The sequence below is a fragment of the Ovis canadensis genome, chromosome 1 (genome assembly GCF_042477335.2).
Source record: "Ovis canadensis isolate MfBH-ARS-UI-01 breed Bighorn chromosome 1, ARS-UI_OviCan_v2, whole genome shotgun sequence".
NCBI classification, from domain to species: Eukaryota; Metazoa; Chordata; class Mammalia; order Artiodactyla; family Bovidae; genus Ovis; species Ovis canadensis.
The window spans coordinates 1,588,723-1,608,792 of NC_091245.1; the positions used below are offsets into that span (position 1 = coordinate 1,588,723).

At 66.4% G+C, this 20,070-nt stretch overlaps 1 protein-coding gene across 5 annotated transcripts in view; it reads left to right on the top strand.

Annotated features, from left to right (window-relative positions):
• The window catches only part of KIF1A (kinesin family member 1A), a 91,560-nt gene that overhangs the window by 38,431 nt on the left and 33,059 nt on the right, over nt 1-20,070 (top strand). For 3 of the 5 annotated variants that reach the window (XM_069600355.1, XM_069600526.1, XM_069600427.1), the window contains exons 14-26: nt 737-870; nt 1,776-1,855; nt 4,306-4,381; nt 6,880-6,959; nt 7,212-7,318; nt 8,076-8,159; nt 11,409-11,589; nt 11,658-11,730; nt 11,872-11,965; nt 12,706-12,854; nt 13,532-13,710; nt 14,968-15,105; nt 15,775-16,038. In XM_069600355.1, the coding sequence (XP_069456456.1) occupies nt 737-870; nt 1,776-1,855; nt 4,306-4,381; nt 6,880-6,959; nt 7,212-7,318; nt 8,076-8,159; nt 11,409-11,589; nt 11,658-11,730; nt 11,872-11,965; nt 12,706-12,854; nt 13,532-13,710; nt 14,968-15,105; nt 15,775-16,038 (1,639 nt within the window). The remainder of the gene's footprint in view (nt 1-736; nt 871-1,775; nt 1,856-4,305; nt 4,382-6,879; nt 6,960-7,211; nt 7,319-8,075; nt 8,160-11,408; nt 11,590-11,657; nt 11,731-11,871; nt 11,966-12,705; nt 12,855-13,531; nt 13,711-14,967; nt 15,106-15,774; nt 16,039-20,070) is intronic. The other 2 variants (XM_069600609.1, XM_069600695.1) reach the window with 1 other exon arrangement.

Sequence of the window (20,070 nt, forward strand, 5' to 3'; positions counted from 1 at the left end):
CCTTGGAAATGCCAGGAGTCTGCTGCCAGGCCCCTCTGGCCTGCATCCCCCACTGGCCCTGGGCAGGAGAGCAGCTGGGTGCCCCCTCCCCACCCAAGAGCCGCAGGCTGCCCTTGGCTCCCCCGGCACCCCGTGCTGCCCTACGTTTGCCGCTGCTCTGCTGTGTGTCTGCTTCTGCCGGGAGGGGCCCAGGCACCTCCCGCCCCAGGGGGTGTCATAGCCCCCACCTCCCAGCCGCGGGGGTCTCAGAGCAGTGTGTGAAGTGGAGGAGCGGGACCCCTCCTTGGAGGTCCCACAGCTCACTTTCTGCCAGGGCGCTCAGTGGGGTTGACAGTGCAGCCTGGCCCCCGCAGCTCGGGGTCGCAGTGGGCGCGTGGGGTGGTGGAGCAGGTGCGGATGAGCATCAGGGCCTGGGTTCAGGGTGCCGCCGGGTGGGGACAGCAGGGGGCGGTGGGCGGGAGGGCAGGGGCCTAGGTGAGTGGGTAGGGGAGCAGAGGCACTGGGGGGCGGGGGGCGGCGGGGGTGGCCTCGCATGCGCTCGCCTGGGCGCCCAGCCCCTGGTCCTCGTGTGCTGCCTTCCTCCCACCCTCTCCTGCTTTTTCCCAACTTGGTCTTTCTTCTCTCTCCTCCCGTCTGTCTGCCCCCCTTCCTCCCATAGACGTGTCCGACCTTGAGAACAATAACCGTAACCGTGGCGGGGTGGAGCTGAGCCCAGCCCCTGACAATCTCTCCACAGTGACCAACGCCCTGGTGGGCATGAGCCCCTCGTCCTCACTCTCGGCCCTGTCCAGCCGCGCCGCCTCCGTGTCCAGCCTGCACGAGCGCATCTTGTTTGCCCCGGGCAGTGAGGAGGCCATCGAAAGGCTGAAGGTGAGGCAGGGCCGGGCTCGGGCCGTGGGCATGGGGCCCCAAGACCCCTCCTCTCGGACAGTCGCAGGCAGAGGGTCAGAGCCAGCGTGAGCAGTGCCAGGGGGCGCGGCTGTATCCTGGCCTCAGACCCGCTGGTGCCCGCCCAGGGACCCAGTGCTCCCTGTCCAGGATCGCGGGGCCCGTCTGCTGGCCAGGGCGGGCGCACGTCCCAGGGCCTCTGCGCCCCCTCCTGGGGCTCCATGCTCGCGCCCACCCTGGCATGGCCACCCACCCCCCGGCTGGCCATGGGTGAGCTGCTTGTAGGGTTCTGGTTACTGGCTTCCTTCAGCAGATGGGTACTTGGTGCCAGCTGTGAGCAGTGGACGGTGAGCCCAGACCATGGGGACTGAAGGGACTCCGGGGACAGAGGTGCAGGGGCCAGACCCGGGCTGACGAGGGGGCGTGCGGTCACCCTGGGCCGTAGGCCCCCTTGTGCTGGGGGACCAGCAGAGTGTTGGGTTCCACCTGTGGTGTGGGATTCCACCAAGGACGTGGGGGTCCCACCGTGGCTGGGGGACGGGAAGGGAGAGGGGAGACAGCGCGGAAATGGGATGCGTCATCCATCTCTCTGCGGTCAGGGGACACCTGAGCCCCGGAACCAGCGACTCAGCGTCTCGACATGCGCTTGTTTCTCTTCCAGGTGTAGTCGGCCTCCCTGCTGTTCTCTGTCCACAGGACAGACGCGCCTCCTTTGCACATGCTGACCCTCAGCCCTTCACCTTGATCTTTCAGGCTTCGTGCTGCCTAGACGGACCAGAATTGGGGTGTCGGGCCCTGGCTACTCATCTCCCCTTTGCCTGGCACCCAAGCCTCTGTGCGCTGCCTGCCCCCACCCTGACCTCACTCTTTTCTGTCTCCCTTCCCAGGAGACAGAAAAGATCATCGCTGAGCTCAACGAGACCTGGGAGGAGAAGCTGCGGCGGACGGAAGCCATCCGGATGGAGAGGTGGGTGGTGGGGCTGGGACCAGGCCATGTGATGGAGAGGTGGGAGCTGGGGGGCTGGAGGCCAGGCCATGTGATGGAGAGGTGGGAGGTGGGGGGCTGGGACCAGGCCATGTGATGGAGAGGTGGGAGGTGGGGCTGGGGGCCAGGCCACCTGATGGAGAGGTGGGAGGTGGGGCTGGGACCAGGTCACCTGATGGAGAGGTAGGAGGTGGGGGGCTGGGACCAGGCCATGTGATGGAGAGGTGGGAGGTGGGGCTGGGACCAGGCCATGTGATGGAGAGGTGGGAGCTGGGGGGCTGGAGGCCAGGCCATGTGATGGAGAGGTGGGAGCTGGGGGGCTGGAGGCCAGGCCATGTGATGGAGAGGTGGGAGGTGGGGCTGGGACCAGGCCACCTGATGGAGAAGTGGGAGCTGGGGGGCTGGGGGCCAGGCCATGTGATGGAGAGGTGGGAGCTGCAGGCTGGGACCAGGCCATCTGATGCAGAGATGGGTGCTGTGGGCTGGGACCAGGCCACCTGATGGAGAGGTGGGAGGTGGGGGGCTGGGGGCCAGGCCACCTGATGGAGAGGTAGGAGGTGGGGGGCTGGGACCAGGCCACCTGATGGAGAGGTAGGAGGTGGGGGGCTGGGACCAGGCCATGTGATGGAGAGGTAGGAGGTGGGGCTGGGACCAGGCCACCTGATGGAGAGGTAGGAGGTGGGGCTGGGACCAGGCCATGTGATGGAGAGGTGGGAGGTGGGGGGCTGGGGGCCAGGCCACCTGATGGAGAGGTGGGAGCTGGGGCTGGGACCAGGTCACCTGATGGAGAGGTAGGAGGTGGGGGGCTGGGACCAGGCCATGTGATGGAGAGGTGGGAGGTGGGGCTGGGACCAGGCCATGTGATGGAGAGGTGGGAGGTGGGGGGCTGGGGGCCAGGCCACCTGATGGAGAGGTGGGAGCTGGGGCTGGGACCAGGTCACCTGATGGAGAGGTAGGAGGTGGGGGGCTGGGACCAGGCCATGTGATGGAGAGGTGGGAGGTGGGGCTGGGACCAGGCCACCTGATGGAGAAGTGGGAGCTGGGGGGCTGGGGGCCAGGCCATGTGATGGAGAGGTGGGAGCTGCAGGCTGGGACCAGGCCATCTGATGCAGAGATGGGTGCTGTGGGCTGGGACCAGGCCACCTGATGGAGAGGTGGGAGGTGGGGGGCTGGGGGCCAGGCCACCTGATGGAGAGGTAGGAGGTGGGGGGCTGGGACCAGGCCATGTGATGGAGAGGTGGGAGGTGGGGGGCTGGGGGCCAGGCCACCTGATGGAGAGGTGGGAGGTGGGGGGCTGGGACCAGGCCACCTGATGGAGAGGTGGGAGGTGGGGGGCTGGGACCAGGCCACCTGATGGAGAGGTGGGAGCTGGGGCTGGGACCAGGTCACCTGATGGAGAGGTAGGAGGTGGGGGGCTGGGACCAGGCCATGTGATGGAGAGGTGGGAGGTGGGGGGCTGGGACCAGGCCACCTGATGGAGAGGTGGGAGCTGGGGCTGGGACCAGGTCACCTGATGGAGAGGTAGGAGGTGGGGGGCTGGGACCAGGTCACCTGATGGAGAGGTAGGAGGTGGGGCTGGGACCAGGTCACCTGATGGAGAGGTAGGAGGTGGGGGGCTGGGACCAGGCTATGTGATGGAGAGGTGGGAGGTGGGGGGCTGGGGGCCAGGCCACCTGATGGAGAGGTGGGAGGTGGGGGGCTGGGACCAGGCCACCTGATGGAGAGGTGGGAGGTGGGGCTGGGACCAGGTCACCTGATGGAGAGGTAGGAGGTGGGGGGCTGGGACCAGGCCATGTGATGGAGAGGTGGGAGGTGGGGGGCTGGGACCAGGCCACCTGATGGAGAGGTAGGAGGTGGGGCTGGGACCAGGTCACCTGATGGAGAGGTAGGAGGTGGGGGGCTGGGACCAGGCCATGTGATGGAGAGGTGGTAGGTGGGGGGCTGGGGGCCAGGCCACCTGATGGAGAGGTGGGAGGTGGGGGGCTGGGACCAGGCCACCTGATGGAGAGGTGGGAGGTTGGGGGCTGGGGGCCAGGCCACCTGATGGAGAGGTGGGAGCTGGGGCTGGGACCAGGTCACCTGATGGAGAGGTAGGAGGTGGGGGGCTGGGACCAGGCCATGTGATGGAGAGGTGGGAGGTGGGGCTGGGACCAGGCCACCTGATGGAGAGGTGGGAGGTGGGGCTGGGACCAGGCCACCTGATGGAGAGGTGGGAGCTGGGGGGCTGGGATTGGCCCCCCAATGAAGAGGTGGGAGGTGGGGGCTGGGACTCTGTGCCCAGCTCTGCGGTCTTGCAGTCAGGGGTCCCATGCCTGTCACCAGTGGCCCCACTGGCCTGACCCCCACTCAGGGGAGCAGTCCCTCCACGGGGCACCTGAACCCGCAGCCCGGACGAAAGCCTGTGTGGGTGCTGACCCCTCACTGTCCCGCAGGGAAGCGCTGCTGGCCGAGATGGGCGTGGCCATGCGGGAGGACGGTGGCACGCTGGGGGTGTTCTCTCCCAAAAAGGTAGGAGCCGGTCCCTTCTCTGGGCTGCCCCGGCACGGACGGAAAGGGGACCTGCAGCCCTCGGCAGCTGTCCGCTCCTGGGGGCAGGGCAGCGGGCTCCAGGGCCCCGGCCACGCTCACGCACAGCCATTCCTTCCCTGTGTGGCCCCTCGCCTCCCGCTGCTCACCATGGGAGGTCTCTTTGGCCGAAGGACGTCAGGGAGGTCACTTAGCTGCCTGAGGGGTCGGCTGGGCCCCTTAGGTTAAGACCGGGTTCCTGAAACAGGGGGAGCCAGCACCCCCTCAGGAGCCTGCAGGGCAGGGCTGGGGGACATGGACCAGGAGCCAGCTGTCCGCTTGGAGGTTAGCCGAAATAAGCCCGGCCGTCCCAGCAGGGACTCCTCTTCTGCACCTAGCCTGGCTTGCCCGTGGCCCAGGACTTCACATGGAACCAAGCCCCATCCCCTGTTCCGTAGCTCAGGTGGGGCAGCGCACGAGCACTGGGAAAAGTCTCTGTGGTTCCAGCACACAGACCCACCCTCCCCTGCCAAAGATAGCTAGACCCTTAGAGCCCTTAGGAACCGCGCTTCAAGCCCCGAAGCCTTCCTGGAGGCAGTGGCAGTCGGCTCAGGCCCTGGCCCTGCCACTTCTCTAGCGAGGGAGCACCTGGCTGACTTTTTATCTCACAAAAGGGCTCCTGTGTTTGCTTGTCTTGGAGCTGGCGGCGCGTGAAGCCAGTGCTGTGCCGCTGGGCCCCACTGGAAGAGGAGAACGGGTGCCCGTGTGAAGGCCCATCCCTCAGGGTGGCTGCTCCCTGGGGACGGGGCTGGGCCCCCAGGCTGTGTCTGCACTGCCCGCTAGCCGGGGAGCAGCACGTGGGGAGGCCCAGAGGCAGGAGGGAGGGTGCCTGCAGCCCTGGGCGGGGGCCAGTGGCGCCCTGGGGTGCTTCATATCTGTCCAGATAGGTTTTTAGTTTTGTTTGGGATTCATTGCCTGTGGCGGGGCGCCCTGTCGATGGGAGGGGTGCCCTCTCCCTGGGGGGATGCCCCGTCCCTGGGGGGATGCCCCATCCCTGTGGGATGCCGCAGCCCTGGGGCGATGCCCCGTCCCTGGGGAGGGGTGCCCTGGCCATGGGGGGACGCCCAGTCCCTGGGGGATTCCCTGTCCCTGGGAGGACGCCCCATCCATGAGGGGACACCCCGTCCCTGGGGGGATGCCCCATCCCTGTGGGATGCCGCGGCCCTGGGGGGATGCCCTGTCCCTGAGGGGATGCCCTGTCCCTGGGGGATTCCCCGTCCCTGGGGAGGGGTGCCCTGGCCATGGGAGGACTTCCTGTCCCTGGGGGATTCCCCGTCCCTGGGGAGGGGTGCCCTGGCCATGGGAGGACTTCCTGTCCCTGGGGGATCCCCCGTCCCTGGGGAGGGGTGCCCTGGCCATGGGAGGACTTCCTGTCCCTGGGGGATTCCCCGTCCCTGGGGGATTGCCCCATCCCTGGGGTATGCCCCGTCCACGGGGGGTGCCCCGTCCCTGGGCTGCCCTGGGGAGTGTGCAGTGCTGGGGCACACATGCCCTCGGGGCACCAGTTGTGCAGTCTCTTGGCCTCGTTGTTGGCAGAAGGATTTGCTGGTGGCCCAGGCCTGGACACTGCCCAGGAGGCGGCTGGCCCTGGAGGCCCCCCGAGACGTCTCCTCTGGAGACACGCAGGACACCCTCCCGGGAACAGGGTGGCTGGAGATGGTCTGTCCTGTGTCTGATGACCAGGTCGCCCTGACCCTGAGCTGAATCACTGGGGGGCCCCAGGGGTCTGTAGTGAGGGTGTGGACAGCTGGCCCCAAGGAGCCAGGTGGGAAGCAGGAAGCTGTCCAGCCTTGCCATGCTGCAGAGTCCTTGCTGGGATGGGGTGGAGGTCGGGAAGTGTTGGGGCCCAGAGACCCCGAGGGAGAGCAGAGGAGGAGGGGCAGAGCCTGCCACGGCTGCTCTGGGCACGGGGTATAGGCAGTGCTTAGACAGGGCCGCGGGGGACGCGCTCCCCTTGGCCATGACTCGCGCTCTGGTAGACCCTTGCTGAGGACAGGCAGGGAGCGTCCGACCCAGCTGGCTCGCAGCCTCTCTGCTCCTCGGCCTCCAGGGCCTGAGCCCACTGCCTGGCACCCTCGCCCCCTTCCTGGCTCCTGGGTCCCCCTGGGGCCTCAGCCCCTGGGTTGGGAGGGGGACCTCAGATCCTGTTCTAGTGGAGGACCAGGCCCAGTCCCCACGGAGCCCAAGCTTGCCCTGCACATCCAAGCCCCGTGTGCCTCCAGTGCTCAGAGCTGGACTCCCAGCCCCTCCAGAGATCCAGCGGCCCCAAGTGCTGCCCCCAAGGCTCTGGGGTCCCCATCAGAGTCTCCTCCGGTCCTCTCGGCCAGGCTGTGTCCCCGTGAGGCCGGGCCTAGGGCTGGTGGTCCCAGGGAGAGAGGGCAGTGGGCGGCCAGGGTCAGGCTCCTGCCCTCCCCAAGAGAGGTCACCCCCTGTCTCCCCAGACGCCACATCTGGTCAACCTGAACGAGGACCCCCTCATGTCCGAGTGCCTGCTCTACTATATCAAGGATGGGATCACCAGGTGGGGGTCGGCGGGGCACGGGGAGGGGCGCTGAGCCTGGCGGTGCGCTGGTGGTGATGCTGTGGGCCCCTCTGGGCTGTGTGGCTCCCCGCGGCCAGGCCGTGTTGGGGGTGTCTCCTGAGCCCCTACTCGTGTGCTCTCCAGCCGTTTCCTGTAAGGGCTGGGTGTCCAGGAGGCTGTGGGGGCGGTGTGGGCCGGTGGGCAGCGTCACGGTGCACGGGGCCTGCGGTGCTGACGGCCCGCTGCACGCAGGGTGGGCCGGGAGGACGCGGAGAAGCGGCAGGACATTGTTCTGAGCGGGCACTTCATCAAGGAGGAGCACTGTGTCTTCCGGAGCGATTCCCGCGGGGGAAGCGAAGGTACCACCTCCCCCTCCAGCTTCCTAGTCGTGCCAGGAATCACCCCGGTTCGAAAGGCGCTTGGACAGTTGGGCTGGGGACCCGGGCTCCCTCCTCAGATTGGGGGCCAGTCGGGGCGTTCATGGGTGGCAGGGCAGTGAGCCCAGATCAAGGGGACAACTGTTCTCAGGCCACAGCTTCCCACGGGCTGGGAGTGGCCATCTGCCCGTCTGCCTGGCCGGCCTGCCCTTGGGTCTCTGTCACCGCTGCCAGGCTTCCTTTTCGGGGAGGTACCTGCTGTCACAGCAGCCACGGCCCCCAAGCTCAGTGCACGCTCCCTCGTGGGTGTCTGGCCAGCCTCAGGGCTGCAGACCACTGACTTCTCTGTGTTCTCCCAGAATTCTGTCCCCAGACCTCTCCCTCCCTGCCCTCGGGGGGTGGACACAAAGCCAGGAGGGGTTCTGGGACTCCAGGACCATCCCTCCTGGAGACCCCGTAGGGCAGGGTGGGTGCCTGGCACGGCCTCCCTGGCTCTGACTTGGGGCACAAGAGCCTCCCTGCCATGTATCACCTCCTTTGCCTGTGAGGGGCTGAGATGCCCCTCCAGCTTCTTTCGAGGTGCCGCAGGACGGAGGCGCCTGCGGGGGGCCACAGCTGGGTGCCAGGTGCCCAGGAGGATCAAGACCCCACCCCACGCTGAAAGCTTGCTGGACTCAGGGAGACAGCCAGGGTGTCAGCCCCTCACGGTCCTCCTCTCTGTCCCTTACCTGTCCTGCAGCTGTGGTGACCCTAGAGCCCTGTGAAGGGGCGGACACCTATGTCAACGGCAAGAAAGTCACGGAGCCCAGCGTCCTGCGGTCAGGTACAGCGGGGGCGCGGTCGCCCGACTCCCCACGCCTGTGTCCCCCTGCTCCCAGGCTGTGGGGCTGCAGGCACCTGGCCAGCTCGCAGGCGCCCCGGCTGCACCGTAGGGTCGGAGGTGGTGGGGCGAAGGCTGTTGGCGGCAGCGCTGAGGTGGAACTCCATGAGGGGCCCTGTCCCAGAGCCCCGGCCGGATGGAGGGGGGCCTTGGTAGAGCAGCCACCGGGGTGTAGGCTGCAAAACCCCTGCACCCCGGCCCCCTGGCTGGGCCTCGTGCCCTGGTGTTATAAAACACGCAGGAGGAAGATGTATGCACACACACGTGTAAACACGCAGGAGGAAGATGTACACACACGCGTGTAAACACGCAGGAGGAAGATGTATGCACACACGCGTGTAAACACGCAGGAGGAAGATGTATGCACACACACGTGTAAACACGCAGGAGGAAGATGTACACACACGTGTGTAAACACGCAGGAGGAAGATGTATGCACACACGCGTGTAAACACGCAGGAGGAAGATGTATATACACACGTGTAAACACGCAGGAGGAAGATGTATATACACACACGTGTAAACACGCAGGAGATGTACACACACACGCGTGTAAACACGCAGGAGGAAGATGTATATACACACACGTGTAAACACGCAGGAGATGTACACACACGCGCGTGTAAACACGCAGGAGGAAGATGTATATACACACACGTGTAAACACGCAGGAGGAAGATGTACACACGTGTAAACACGCAGGAGGAAGATGTATGTACACACACGTGTAAACGCAGGAGGAAGATGTATGTACACACACGTGTAAACACGCAGGAGGAAGATGTATGCACACACACGTGAACATGCAGGAGGAAGATGTATGTACACACACACGCACACACGTGTATATACTGCTGTATCTGTCTGCCCATCTACCGAGGGACTTATTCCATGGAATTGGCTCAGGAGGTGGTGGGGGCTGGACAGACAGGTCTACAATCCGCGGGTGGAACTTTCTCCTCAGGAATGTCTCTGTTTAGCTCTTAAGGCCTTTTCCCAAGGGGCAAGGCCTGTCACGTCCTGTGGGTGGTCTCCTGTCCTGAGGTCACGCGCTTGGAGGTGCCACCCCAGCTACAGATGTGCCCCCAACCCAGCAGCGCCTACATCCATGCCCGAGCGCACTGCTGGGCTCCACTCCCCGGTGGAGCTGACACACGGACAGACCGTCGTGTCACTGTGTCTGGGTGACCTTGCTAAGAACGAAGAGACTTTCCCTGGCTCAGGACCCCAGCCGAGCTGACATGTTAGATGGACTGTGGTGTCACTGTGTCTGGGTGACTTTGCAGAGAACGAGGGCACTCTCCCTGGCTCTGCTCCCCGGCAGAGCTGACACGTTAGAGGAACTGTTGTGTCACTGTGTCCGGGTGACTTTGCTGAGAACGAGGGCACTCTCCCTGGCTCGGCTCCCCGGCAGAGCTGACACGTTAGATGGACTGTTGTGTCACTGTGTCCGGGTGACTTTGCTGAGAACGAGGGCACTCTCCCTGGCTCGGCTCCCCGGCCGAGCTCACGCATTAGCTGGACTGTTGTGTCACTGTCCGGGTGACTTTGCTGAGAACGAGGGCACTCTCCCCGGCTCTGCTCCCCGGCAGAGCTGACATGTTAGATGGACTGTTGTGTCACTGTGTCCGGGTGACTTTGCTGAGAACGAGGGCACTCTCCCTGGCTCCGCTCCCCGGCAGAGCTGACACGTTAGAGGAACTGTTGTGTCACTGTGTCTGGGTGACTTTGCTGAGAACGAGGGCACTCTCCCCGGCTCGGCTCCCCGGCAGAGCTGACATGTTAGATGGACTGTTGTGTCACTGTGTCCGGGTGACTTTGCTGAGAACGAGGGCACTCTCCCTGGCTCGGCTCCCCGGCCGAGCTCACGCATTAGCTGGACTGTTGTGTCACTGTCTGGGTGACTTTGCTGAGAACGAGGGCACTCTCCCCGGCTCTGCTCCCCGGCAGAGCTGACATGTTAGATGGACTGTTGTGTCACTGTGTCCGGGTGACTTTGCTGAGAACGAGGGCACTCTCCCTGGCTCCACTCCCCGCAGAGCTGACACGTTAGATGGACTGTTGTGTCACTGTGTCTGGGTGACTTTGCTGAGAACGAGGGCACTCTCCCCGGCTCGGCTCCCCAGCAGAGCTGACACGTGAGACAGCCCGTCGTGTCATCATGTCTGGTGACTCTGCTAAGAACTAAGGGACTCTCCCTCTGCCCCAGCTGGGGTTACAGAGCGGACACCCCCAGCCTGACATTCAGACCTCTCTGGCTGCTCCAAACGGCCCTCCCTGCCTTTGTGGTCCTGGCATGCCTTGAGGGGGACACACCAGGCATCCTGGACCCAGGGGCCTCATGGGGCCGCCCGTGGCCGGCGTCCCTGCTTGGTTGAGCCAGGCAAGGGCAGGTCCAGAGAGCAGTTTCTGTCTCCCATGTTACTTCAGGATCAGTGCCCGCTGGCTCAGGGCAGGGCCTGGGCTGGGAGGGAAGTGGATCTCGGGGGCTGGAGGAGAAGCCGCCTGCAAGCTGGGGCCTCTTATGGGGAGTGGGACTGAGCTGAGTTTGCGGCCCCAGAGTAGAGCTGTGATTCCTGGAGAAAGTCAGAGGGAAACTAGGAGGTTTATAGAGATCCCTGCCTCCAGGCAGGACAGTCCCGGGACAGCTGGCACTGCCCTGGGGGCACTTGTGTGCCTGGGAGGGTCCTGCCGACAGGGTGGAGCCTGGCTCTGGAAACATGCCGGCCCCTGCTCTGCTGCCATCCAGGGGACAGCTGGGAAGGGAAGTGCCCAGCAGAGGGGCCAAGCCTAGCCCTCAGATAGGGGGTGCTGGGCCCAGGGCACGGGGCAGGAGGCCAGGCTGGCCTGGGAGTGGCACGTCCGGGGTTGTGGAGAGGATGGGATGGTGGAGATGCTCCACGACTGTTCTCAAACATCACTGCTGCTGGGAAGGGCGGGGCCCAGGGGAGGCTCAGGGAGCGTGAGGAGGCTCCTTCAGGTCCTGGTGCGGGAGAAGGCCACCCCGCGGGGGGCTGGTGAGGGGGACGCTGGGCAGAGGAGGCAGTGGGCTGGCTCCGGACAACTGGGGGCCCCCTGGGGAGGGTGATGCTGGGACCTCGGGGGAATCCCTCCCCTTTCCCCTCCCCTCCTCCAAGGGCCCCCAACCAAAGGCTCTTCAGCTCGGGCCTCGGCCCCGCCCCTGTCCCCCAGGAAACCGCATCATCATGGGCAAGAGCCACGTGTTCCGGTTCAACCACCCCGAGCAGGCGCGGCAGGAGCGCGAGCGCACGCCCTGCGCGGAGACGCCGGCCGAGCCCGTGGACTGGGCCTTCGCGCAGCGCGAGCTGCTGGAGAAGCAGGGCATCGACATGAAGCTAGAGATGGAGCAGAGGTGGGCGAGGCTGCCCCTCCCGGCCCGCCACCCGTGCCGCCGCCTGCACTCACCCGGTGCTCTTACAGGCTCCAGGAGCTGGAGGACCAGTATCGCCGGGAGCGCGAGGAGGCCACCTACCTGCTGGAGCAGCAGCGGCTGGTGAGGCGCCCCCATCCGCGGTCCCTGCTCCCCCAGCCCTCTGTGCAGCCGCTGGAGCTGGCGCTGGGGGGCCACGTCCGGCGGGGAGGGCCGCAGGGGGCTGGTCTCCGCGTGGAGCCACAGGCGCGCTTCTGTGCCCAGGACTACGAGAGCAAGCTGGAGGCCCTGCAGAAGCAGATGGACTCCAGGTACTACCCCGAGGTGAACGAGGAGGAGGAGGAGCCGGAGGACGAAGGTGAGGGGTCGTGTCCAGCGCAGGGGCGGGCGGGGCCGGCCTGGGGCTGGGGAGGGGTCTCCCTGAGGAGAGGGGCCTGGGGCCACTCCCTGCGGGTCGGCTGGTCCCCATCTCTGTCCGGGGGACCCCGATCTGCAGGCAGGATTTGGGAGGCTGTGCTGCAGCAGGAAGGCGCCTGTGCGCGTTCACACACGTGCAGCTCTGGGGGAGGCAGCCTGGAGCGCGAGGAGGACGGGGCAGGGTCCCGTGCGGGCACCTTGCGTCCACCCGGCCTGTCTTGCCCGAGGGGTGCTAGTGCTCCTCCCGGGACAAGGTCTCTGCTCCGTTTGGGAGCGTTTGCTTGGGCAGCCCGCCGCTGACCGCAGCTGCCGGGCGGAGGACTTCCCGCAGGCAGGGTTCACATCCAGCTCGGCCTTGGGTCAGCTGGTTGGCCCGTTGCGCGGATGTGGCTTGGACGCCCTTGTCTTGACTCGTCTATCTGGGTGGAGGGCGGGGTACCAGGCCGCAGCCCGTCCTCCTGCCCACGCCCCACTGCTGCCCCCAGTCCTTGCTGAGCTCCGGCCTAACCCTCAGGCCCTCGCGCTCACGGCGGGGGCACGGCGGTCCCTCTGGGGCCCAAGGGCCGCTCCCTGAGGCAGTCTCCCTGCCCGGTCCCTTCCCGAACGCCCCAGACAGTTGGTTCGACCCTGGGGGGCCAAAGACCCCCGCCCCCCATCGACGAGGCCCGCCTCTCCGCACAGTCCAGTGGACCGAGCGGGAATGCGAGCTGGCACTGTGGGCCTTCCGAAAGTGGAAGTGGTACCAGTTCACATCGCTGCGGGACCTGCTGTGGGGCAACGCCATATTCCTCAAGGAGGCCAACGCCATCAGCGTGGAGCTCAAGAAGAAGGTGGGCCAGCCCCGCCATGCCACGCCCCCGCAAAGCTATGTCACGCCCCCGCAACGCCATGCCACGCCCCCCGCCATGCCACACCACGCCACGCCCATGCAGCCACATTGATGCCACTCCCTGCAACACCACCCCCATATCACGCCCCCAGCGCGCCCATGCAACCACGCTGATGCCATGCCCACGCTACACCCCTGTCACGCACAGCAAGCTCATGCCACACCACACCACAGCCCATAGCAAGCCCTGCCATACCACACCACGCCACACCTTGCCATGCCCCCGCCATGCCACGCCCCTTCCACGCCACACCCTGCGCCCTGCCACGCCCCGCTGTGCCACGCCCCTTCCACACCACGCCACGCCCCTCCACACCACGCCCCGCGCCCTGCTACGCCACGCCCCCACCATGCCGTCTGCACCTTGATGGCACCTTTGCGGCCCCGTCGGACTCCCAGCTGAGCGGCTTTGCCTCCCTGCCAGGGGGCGGGAGGCCCCTGACTTGTACCCCTAGGAAGGCGGGTGGCTCAAAGGAGGCCAGCACTGACCAAGGGGAGTGCGTGGGCAGGCTGGAGCGCGGGGGAAGTGGAGCTTCCTCTCCAGCCGCGGGAAGGAGGCTATTCTGGGGCTGGGCTCCACCTCCAGGGGCTGACAGGTGCCGTCTTCACCGCGCACAGGTCCAGTTCCAGTTTGTCCTCCTCACGGACACACTCTACTCCCCGCTGCCACCTGACCTGCTGCCCCCGGAGGCCGCCAAAGACCGAGAGACTCGCCCCTTCCCGCGCACCATCGTGGCCGTGGAGGTCCAGGACCAGAAGAACGGGGCCACCCACTACTGGACGCTGGAGAAACTCAGGTGTGCGGGAAGCGGAGTGAACGCGGATGTCTGGCGGCTCGTTTTCCTGTTTCAGGGTCTTTTTAAATTGGAAGAAAGTACGCAGGATCCAGGCTTATTAAAGGATCTGTGTTCTGCTCTGCCAAAGCCAGGCTGAAGCTGGAGGAAGGGGTGGCGAGGGGCTGGGGGTAGGAAGGCAGGGGCTCCTCCGCCTCGGGCAAAGCCTGGGGGTGGCGGAGAGCAGGGCGGGTCCCCGGAGGACGGCCAGTCTGCCCTCCCATCTGCCTCCAGGGCCCCGCGCGCCCGCCCTGCCACGTGCACCTCACTCTTCCTGGGTGAAGGTGACTGGGCAGGGCTTTGCCCCGAGAGAAAAGTTTCCTGTTGCTCAGCTTCCCCTGGAAGGAGGGGCACCCGCATGCAGGGGAGGCACAGGGCTGTCGGGGATGAAGGGGGGGGTCTCACTACGGCCTCCTCGAGGCGCTCATGGGCACAGCTGGACAAGGTGAACGGTGAGGACCGGCCGGTTAGAACAGTGCTGGAGGCTTGGGGCAGGGCTGTCTGGTGGCCTGGCCCTGCACCTGGAGATTAGGGCAGGGGAACTGGCGGGTTGAGTGGGCTTGGGCCAGGTAAGGTGGGGGGGGTCTTCACTGTGGGGGAAGGGTGTCCTCAGGCAGTGAGGCCCCAGAGGTGTCAGAACACCACGAGGCACAGAAAATGAAGAACACGGATGCACTCCCACGTGCAGCCATGCACACTTACACACGTGGTCCCGCTCACCCTCAAACACGGGCCCACCGGCACTTGCGCGCCAACCATCTATGCTTACAGGCGCACCTGCCCCTGTCCTCCGAGCTGCAGCCGCTCCTGGGGATGAATGTGCCCCCAGGCCCTTCCTGTTGCACCTGGGCCCCCGAGGGAAACATGCCTCACAGGTGTCTCTCCCGCAGCCGGCTGCTTTTCCAGGGGGATGACTTGGGAAATGCCTTGTTCCTCGTGTCGTGTCACAACTTGCCCTTCACTCACCAGCTCCCGGGGCTCCATGCCCGAGTCCGGGTGCCCCCGCCCCGGCTGGTCCCAGCCCTGGCCTCTGCTGACACCCTGTGGCTGTCACTGGGGTTAAGAGAGGTGTGTGGTGAACGCGTGTTGAATCTCAAGCCACTTGCTCACGGTCAGCCGATTCCGAGGACCGAGGAGGGTCTGTCTGGCAAACCCTCTTGAGCCGAGGGCAACCCTGAGCAGGACGGTCGGCCCGGGCCCACGCTGACCTCTGCCCCGCAGGCAGCGGCTGGACCTGATGCGGGAGATGTATGACCGGGCGGCCGAGGTGCCCTCCAGCGTCATCGAGGACTGTGACAACGTGGTGACTGGGGGAGACCCCTTCTACGACCGCTTCCCCTGGTTCCGGCTGGTGGGCAGGTGGGTGTCTACCTCCGGCCGGGCTGAGAGGCTGGGAAACTGGTGGGTGGCGAGGGCCTGGGCCCTGGCCCCGACACGAGGTGGGTGCTGGCCCTCCTCCACGCTGAATCCCCTGCCCTAGTGCTCCCTGGTCTGAGTTCCCCCCGACCCCATCCTCCTCTCCACACACCAGCGGGCCCTGATGGGGAGGGGGTCTCCACATTGCCACCCACCCCCGCTTCGGGGCCGTAGCCCTCAGGCAACACCTGTCCACGGGTGAGAATGGGGCTTGGTCAACCTTCTGGGTCACCGGTGGGGCGTGAGTGCTCCCAGAGCCCAGAGTCCAGCCTGTTGTTCCCTGCCTCCTGGGCTGGGGGCTGCACCCGGCCCCTGCCCCCACGGGGCATGGTTTCTGAGGCTTCGCCGCGGCCACGACCTTGGCCACACCCAGCCAGGACCACACCTGCCGGGACCTGCCGGGACCTTCCGGGGCTGCACACCATCCCCACGGGGGGCTGTGCGTGTGTGTCCACCCCTGGGGACAGTGCGCCCTGAGCCACCTCGTCTTTGGAGGCGGCGCCCTCGGTGGTCTGTGCGTTGGCCGGGCCACACGCAGCCGCCCGCCCGCCCCGCCCCGCGCCCCCGAGGAGCCGGTGTTAACTTCTCTCTGTCTTGTCGCACTAACCCCAGTTCAGTCGTCTCTGGCTGCAACAGCTACCCTCTTCTCAACACATGCATGAGCGAGCGCATGGCTGCTCTCACCCCCTCCCCCACCTTCTCGAGCCCCGACTCCGACGCCACCGAGCCTGCCGAGGAGCAGAGCGTGGGGGAGGAGGAGGAGGAGGAGGAGGAGGAGGAGGAGGACCTGCAGGACGACGTCTTTCCGGAGCACGTGCTGTGCGACGGCCGGGACCCGTTTTACGACCGGCCCCCCCTGTTCAGTTTAGTAGGAAGGTTGGTGAGGTTGAGGACGGCATGCTGGGAAGGAACCAGCTCTTTTGCACAGGAGCACTGCTGTGGGCACGGTGGGCCGCCGCAGGGCGCCACCCCGGCACCGGGGCAGGCAGGGGCTGGCCTCCCCCGGGGAGCGGGCGAGGCCACGAGGGCGCCCCTGGCTGTCCTGGGGAGGCCCAGCCCGGGAGGGTGGGGGCCCAGTGACAGAGGAGGCAGGATGCCCCGGGGCACAGGCTCCACGCAGGGGCCCCGTCTCTGCAGAGCGGCCTCCGGAACCCCGGGGGGAGCCCCCACCCCCATGCAGGGGCCTCGGGGCGTTGGGAAGAGCGGTGGCAGGCACCCTTCCGCCCCTCACCCAGCAGCTGAGGCTGCTGTCCGTCCCTCTGCTGTCCTCCAAAAGAGACAGAGGGCCGGGTCTGCTCCCAGTGCCCCCCGGCCACCGCTGTGGGGAGGGGAGCGGAACCTGGAGGAGGCCGTCGGGGGGCAGGGGCTCCTGAAGGAAGGGCAGAGCCTGGCAGTGGGAGGGCCTCCCTCTGAAGCCCCCAGGCAGCCTGGCCTCTCTCTGAGCCAGTCTCCATCTAAGATCCAGAACACCCCATCCCTCCTGACCTTCAGGCCGTCAGCACTGGAGACACGCCCTTGGCCTTGTGCCCTCCAGGGAGGTGCCCTTTGTGGAGGCGAGGCAGGGATTAAGAGCTCTCGACAGGAGAGAGACCAGGTCCAGGAGGGGGCGCAGGGCTCACTCTGCAGGCAGATGGGGCAAGTACAGTCTGTCTTTTTATCCCCAGGGGACAGAAGCGAGGAGAGATCTAGAAACCTAGCTGTAGCAGTAGAAACTTCGGCTCACAGAGACTGAATTGATACGTCCTGTCTGCCTGCTGAGATGGAAGATAGCTTTAATGGCAGCCTTTGTAGGAGTCTGGGACTGCTTCCTGGGCTAGGCTGAGGGGAGGTTTTGGGAGTCTTGGCCTTGGAACACCAGTGCCGAGGCGGTGCCGAGGCTGGCCCCCAGCTAACGGGGCTTGTGCTGGGAGCCCTTGGCTGCAGCTGCTGGAGTGAAGCTCCTCTGGTTCCTCTGGGAAGGAAGCAGGCTCTGTCGAGGGGGTCGCGGATTTATTCTGACTCGGTCTCCCTGACCGGGGGCTGCTGGCCCCCTGGCTCTCTCCTAAGATGCCCCAGCCCAGCTTCCTGCCCCACCGACCCAAGCGAAGGTGTGACCCCCGGGGCTGGCCCCATGCAGGCCTCTCAGAAAGCCTGGCCGCGTGGGCCAGGGCAGCCGAGTGTCAGGCAGGTGTGGGGTCACTGGGAGAAACGGGGGTGGGCTCTTGCAGTCTCAGCCAGAAAGAGCTGGGTCCTTCCGACACTCCCCCCGTGATCTGGGATGTTACGAAACAACCAAAGCCAAAGCCGCGCGAGAGGCCAGCTCCCCACGCGGCCGTCTGCGAGGGGCTTCATTTGGAAACGTCCTGATTTTTCTGGTTTGGCAAGAATTGGCTTTTCCCGCGCAGCAGCTGTGCAGGCCCAGCCCTGAGGAGGACCCGTGTGTGGTCCCCTTTATCCTTCTGGTAGCTGCTGGCTCTGTCTCCAAAGCTTAAGCGAAATTGGGGCGCCCACTCTTGCCTCCCTCCGGAAAGGCTTCCGTGGCCCCAGCATGGGTCTGCACCTCACCAATCTCGTGGTTAGCGCCGCCTCCTCCGCTCCCCCACGCTCCGCCCCGGCCCCCACCTCTGCCGCCCCCCTGTCTCCGGCGGGTCTCAGCCTGCTTCAAGGTGCCCTCGCTTCCAAGCACGGGGTCCTGGCGGGGGTCTCCTCCGAGTCCAGGGACAGCCTGTGTGCCGCTGCGCTGGGGGGTGGGGTGGGCCGGCCCGGGATGAGGAGGTGGGCCTGTGGGCTCAGTCTCCCCCGTGATCCTCCCCGCCTGGACCTTCGCTCTCAGAAAGGGGGGTGGGCAGGGGAACCGCAGAGAGAGGAGGGTGAGGGGCTGACTGGGATGGACTGTCCCGGGGAAGGAGGACATGTGCCCCCCACCAAGTGTAGTATCCAGGACTCCGGCGGAAAAGCACTGGGCCGGCAAGGCTGAGCTCCCTGGGTGTGCTCTGCGGGCCAAGCCGCTCAGCCCAAATGGTCTCCAGCAAGGCGTCGGGCCGCCGTGTGCGGGTGGGTGCGCCCTCGCCGGAGGGGTCCTCCTGACAGGGCCAGGCTGCTCCAGCCCCCGGGCTGGTGGGCGCTGCTGTCCACTTGGGCGTCTGGAGGGCCCGGCCTCTACTCTTCGGGCCCCACCCTCTCCCATCCCCGTTGGTCGGGGTGGGCCTGGGGTCTTCCTGCCCCCTGCCCTCTAGGCTGCTGCTGGCACCAGGGGCAGGGGCTGCCAGGCCCGGGGGTCCCTTCGGGGTGAAGGTGGTGTCATTGTCCCAGGGTGAAGGGCAGCAAGGAGAGAGGGTCCCACCAGGCTGCCGTGCCCTCTGGAAGCCCTTGCCCAGGGCTACATCTGATCTGTGTGCGAACACGCCTGGTGCCCGCAGGAGTCTGGGGACCAGTTTCCCCCACAGCCGGCAGTGAGGTTCAGAGAGGGCGAGCCTGGCGGTGGACTCCAGGCGTCTTTTTCTCTGTGAAACCCCAACCTCCAAGCAAGGGGGCCCTCGAAGCCCCCAGCCCTGTTGTTTTGCATACCCTAAGCATCTGGGTTTTCTTTCCTTTCCAATGTGGGGAAATCCCCTGAGATCGGGAAAGACTGGATTTACCTAACGAACTTTAAGTAAGCCGGTGGGCGCTGGGGCGTGGTGCCCACAGCCAGGGGCTGTCCTGGAGCGAGCCTGGTCCTGCCCCAGCCGAGCGTCTGCCCCCAGCCTTGCTGTCCTCGGGCCTCCGTCTCCACCTGCGAGACACCAGCCCCAGCACCCTTGCTTAGACCTCCGGTGCTGTGTTTGAGCCCCTAGAAGGACGATGCCCCCAGTCCAGCTGAGGCATGCCATTGGGGAGGGAGCCCCAGCGTCCGTGTTGAGGTGTGAGTAGAGGGGACCCCAGCCGCCGGCTGCGTGGTGCTGGGGGCTCCAGCGCCGGCCGGGTGGGCCCGTGGGGGCTGTCACGCACAGTTTCTCTCCTGGAGCTTTCAGTGGCAGGCTGCCAGTGGGGTGGTTTGAGCCTTAGGACTCACGTGCGGCCCCCTTCGACGCGTGGGCCCTGTGGCAGGAGGTGCCCCCGGGAGACCGCAGGGGGTGTGTGCAGCCGCGGGGCCATCGGGGAGTGGGGGCGCCCGGCTGCCGCGGGCCTGCTGTGACTGCCTAAGTCCTGGCCTCCGTGGGCTCAGGAGGGAGGAGGACTGATCTGCTTCCCCTCCCTCATCGCCCCTCGGGGTGGTCCCGGGTCCCCTGCAGGGCGCTGCGAGAGGCCATCAGGGAGCTGGGAGCCAGTGCCTGGGGGGCTGCCCCCTGAGCCTTCCAGGAGGCGGCCCCGAGCCTGGCGGGCCCTCCTGGCTGGTGGCCCTTGGACAGCCTGACACTGCCTTAGGAAGGTATCATGCCCTCACTAGCCCACAACCGAGGCAGCGTGCCTTCCCCGTGGGTCCTCCTGTGGGCCCCTGCAGGGTGCAGGGGGGTGGGCAGGCCCCCCGCCTGGCGCCTGGGGCTCGGGGAAGTCTCCCAGCCCTGCTTTCTGCAGCAGGCTGTGCCCAGGGGCAGGCAGGGCTGGAGGGCAGCGCTGACTGGGCCCCGCACCTGGGGGCTGCCCCACCCAGTCCCCTCAGCCCTCTGGGTCAGGGCGGGGCGGCTGGGCCTCGGCGAGCGGAGCCGGCTCTGTGCCTGAGTCCTCGCCCTGCGCTTCCCCTTCTGGACCCCGTGACTTGGCTCATTGCACGGCCACCCCCCTCCAACCCCCAGTTTTCATCAGAGAAGCTGGGTCAGGAGCCCGGGTGCCTGGGAGGGGAGGCCCCCATCCTGTCTGAGGTGGGTGCTGGGCAACGCCCTCTGCGACTTGGGCGAGGCCTTCCGTTCTCCAGGCTCCAACGTCTCTTGCTGGTTTCTGCTCCACGCAGTG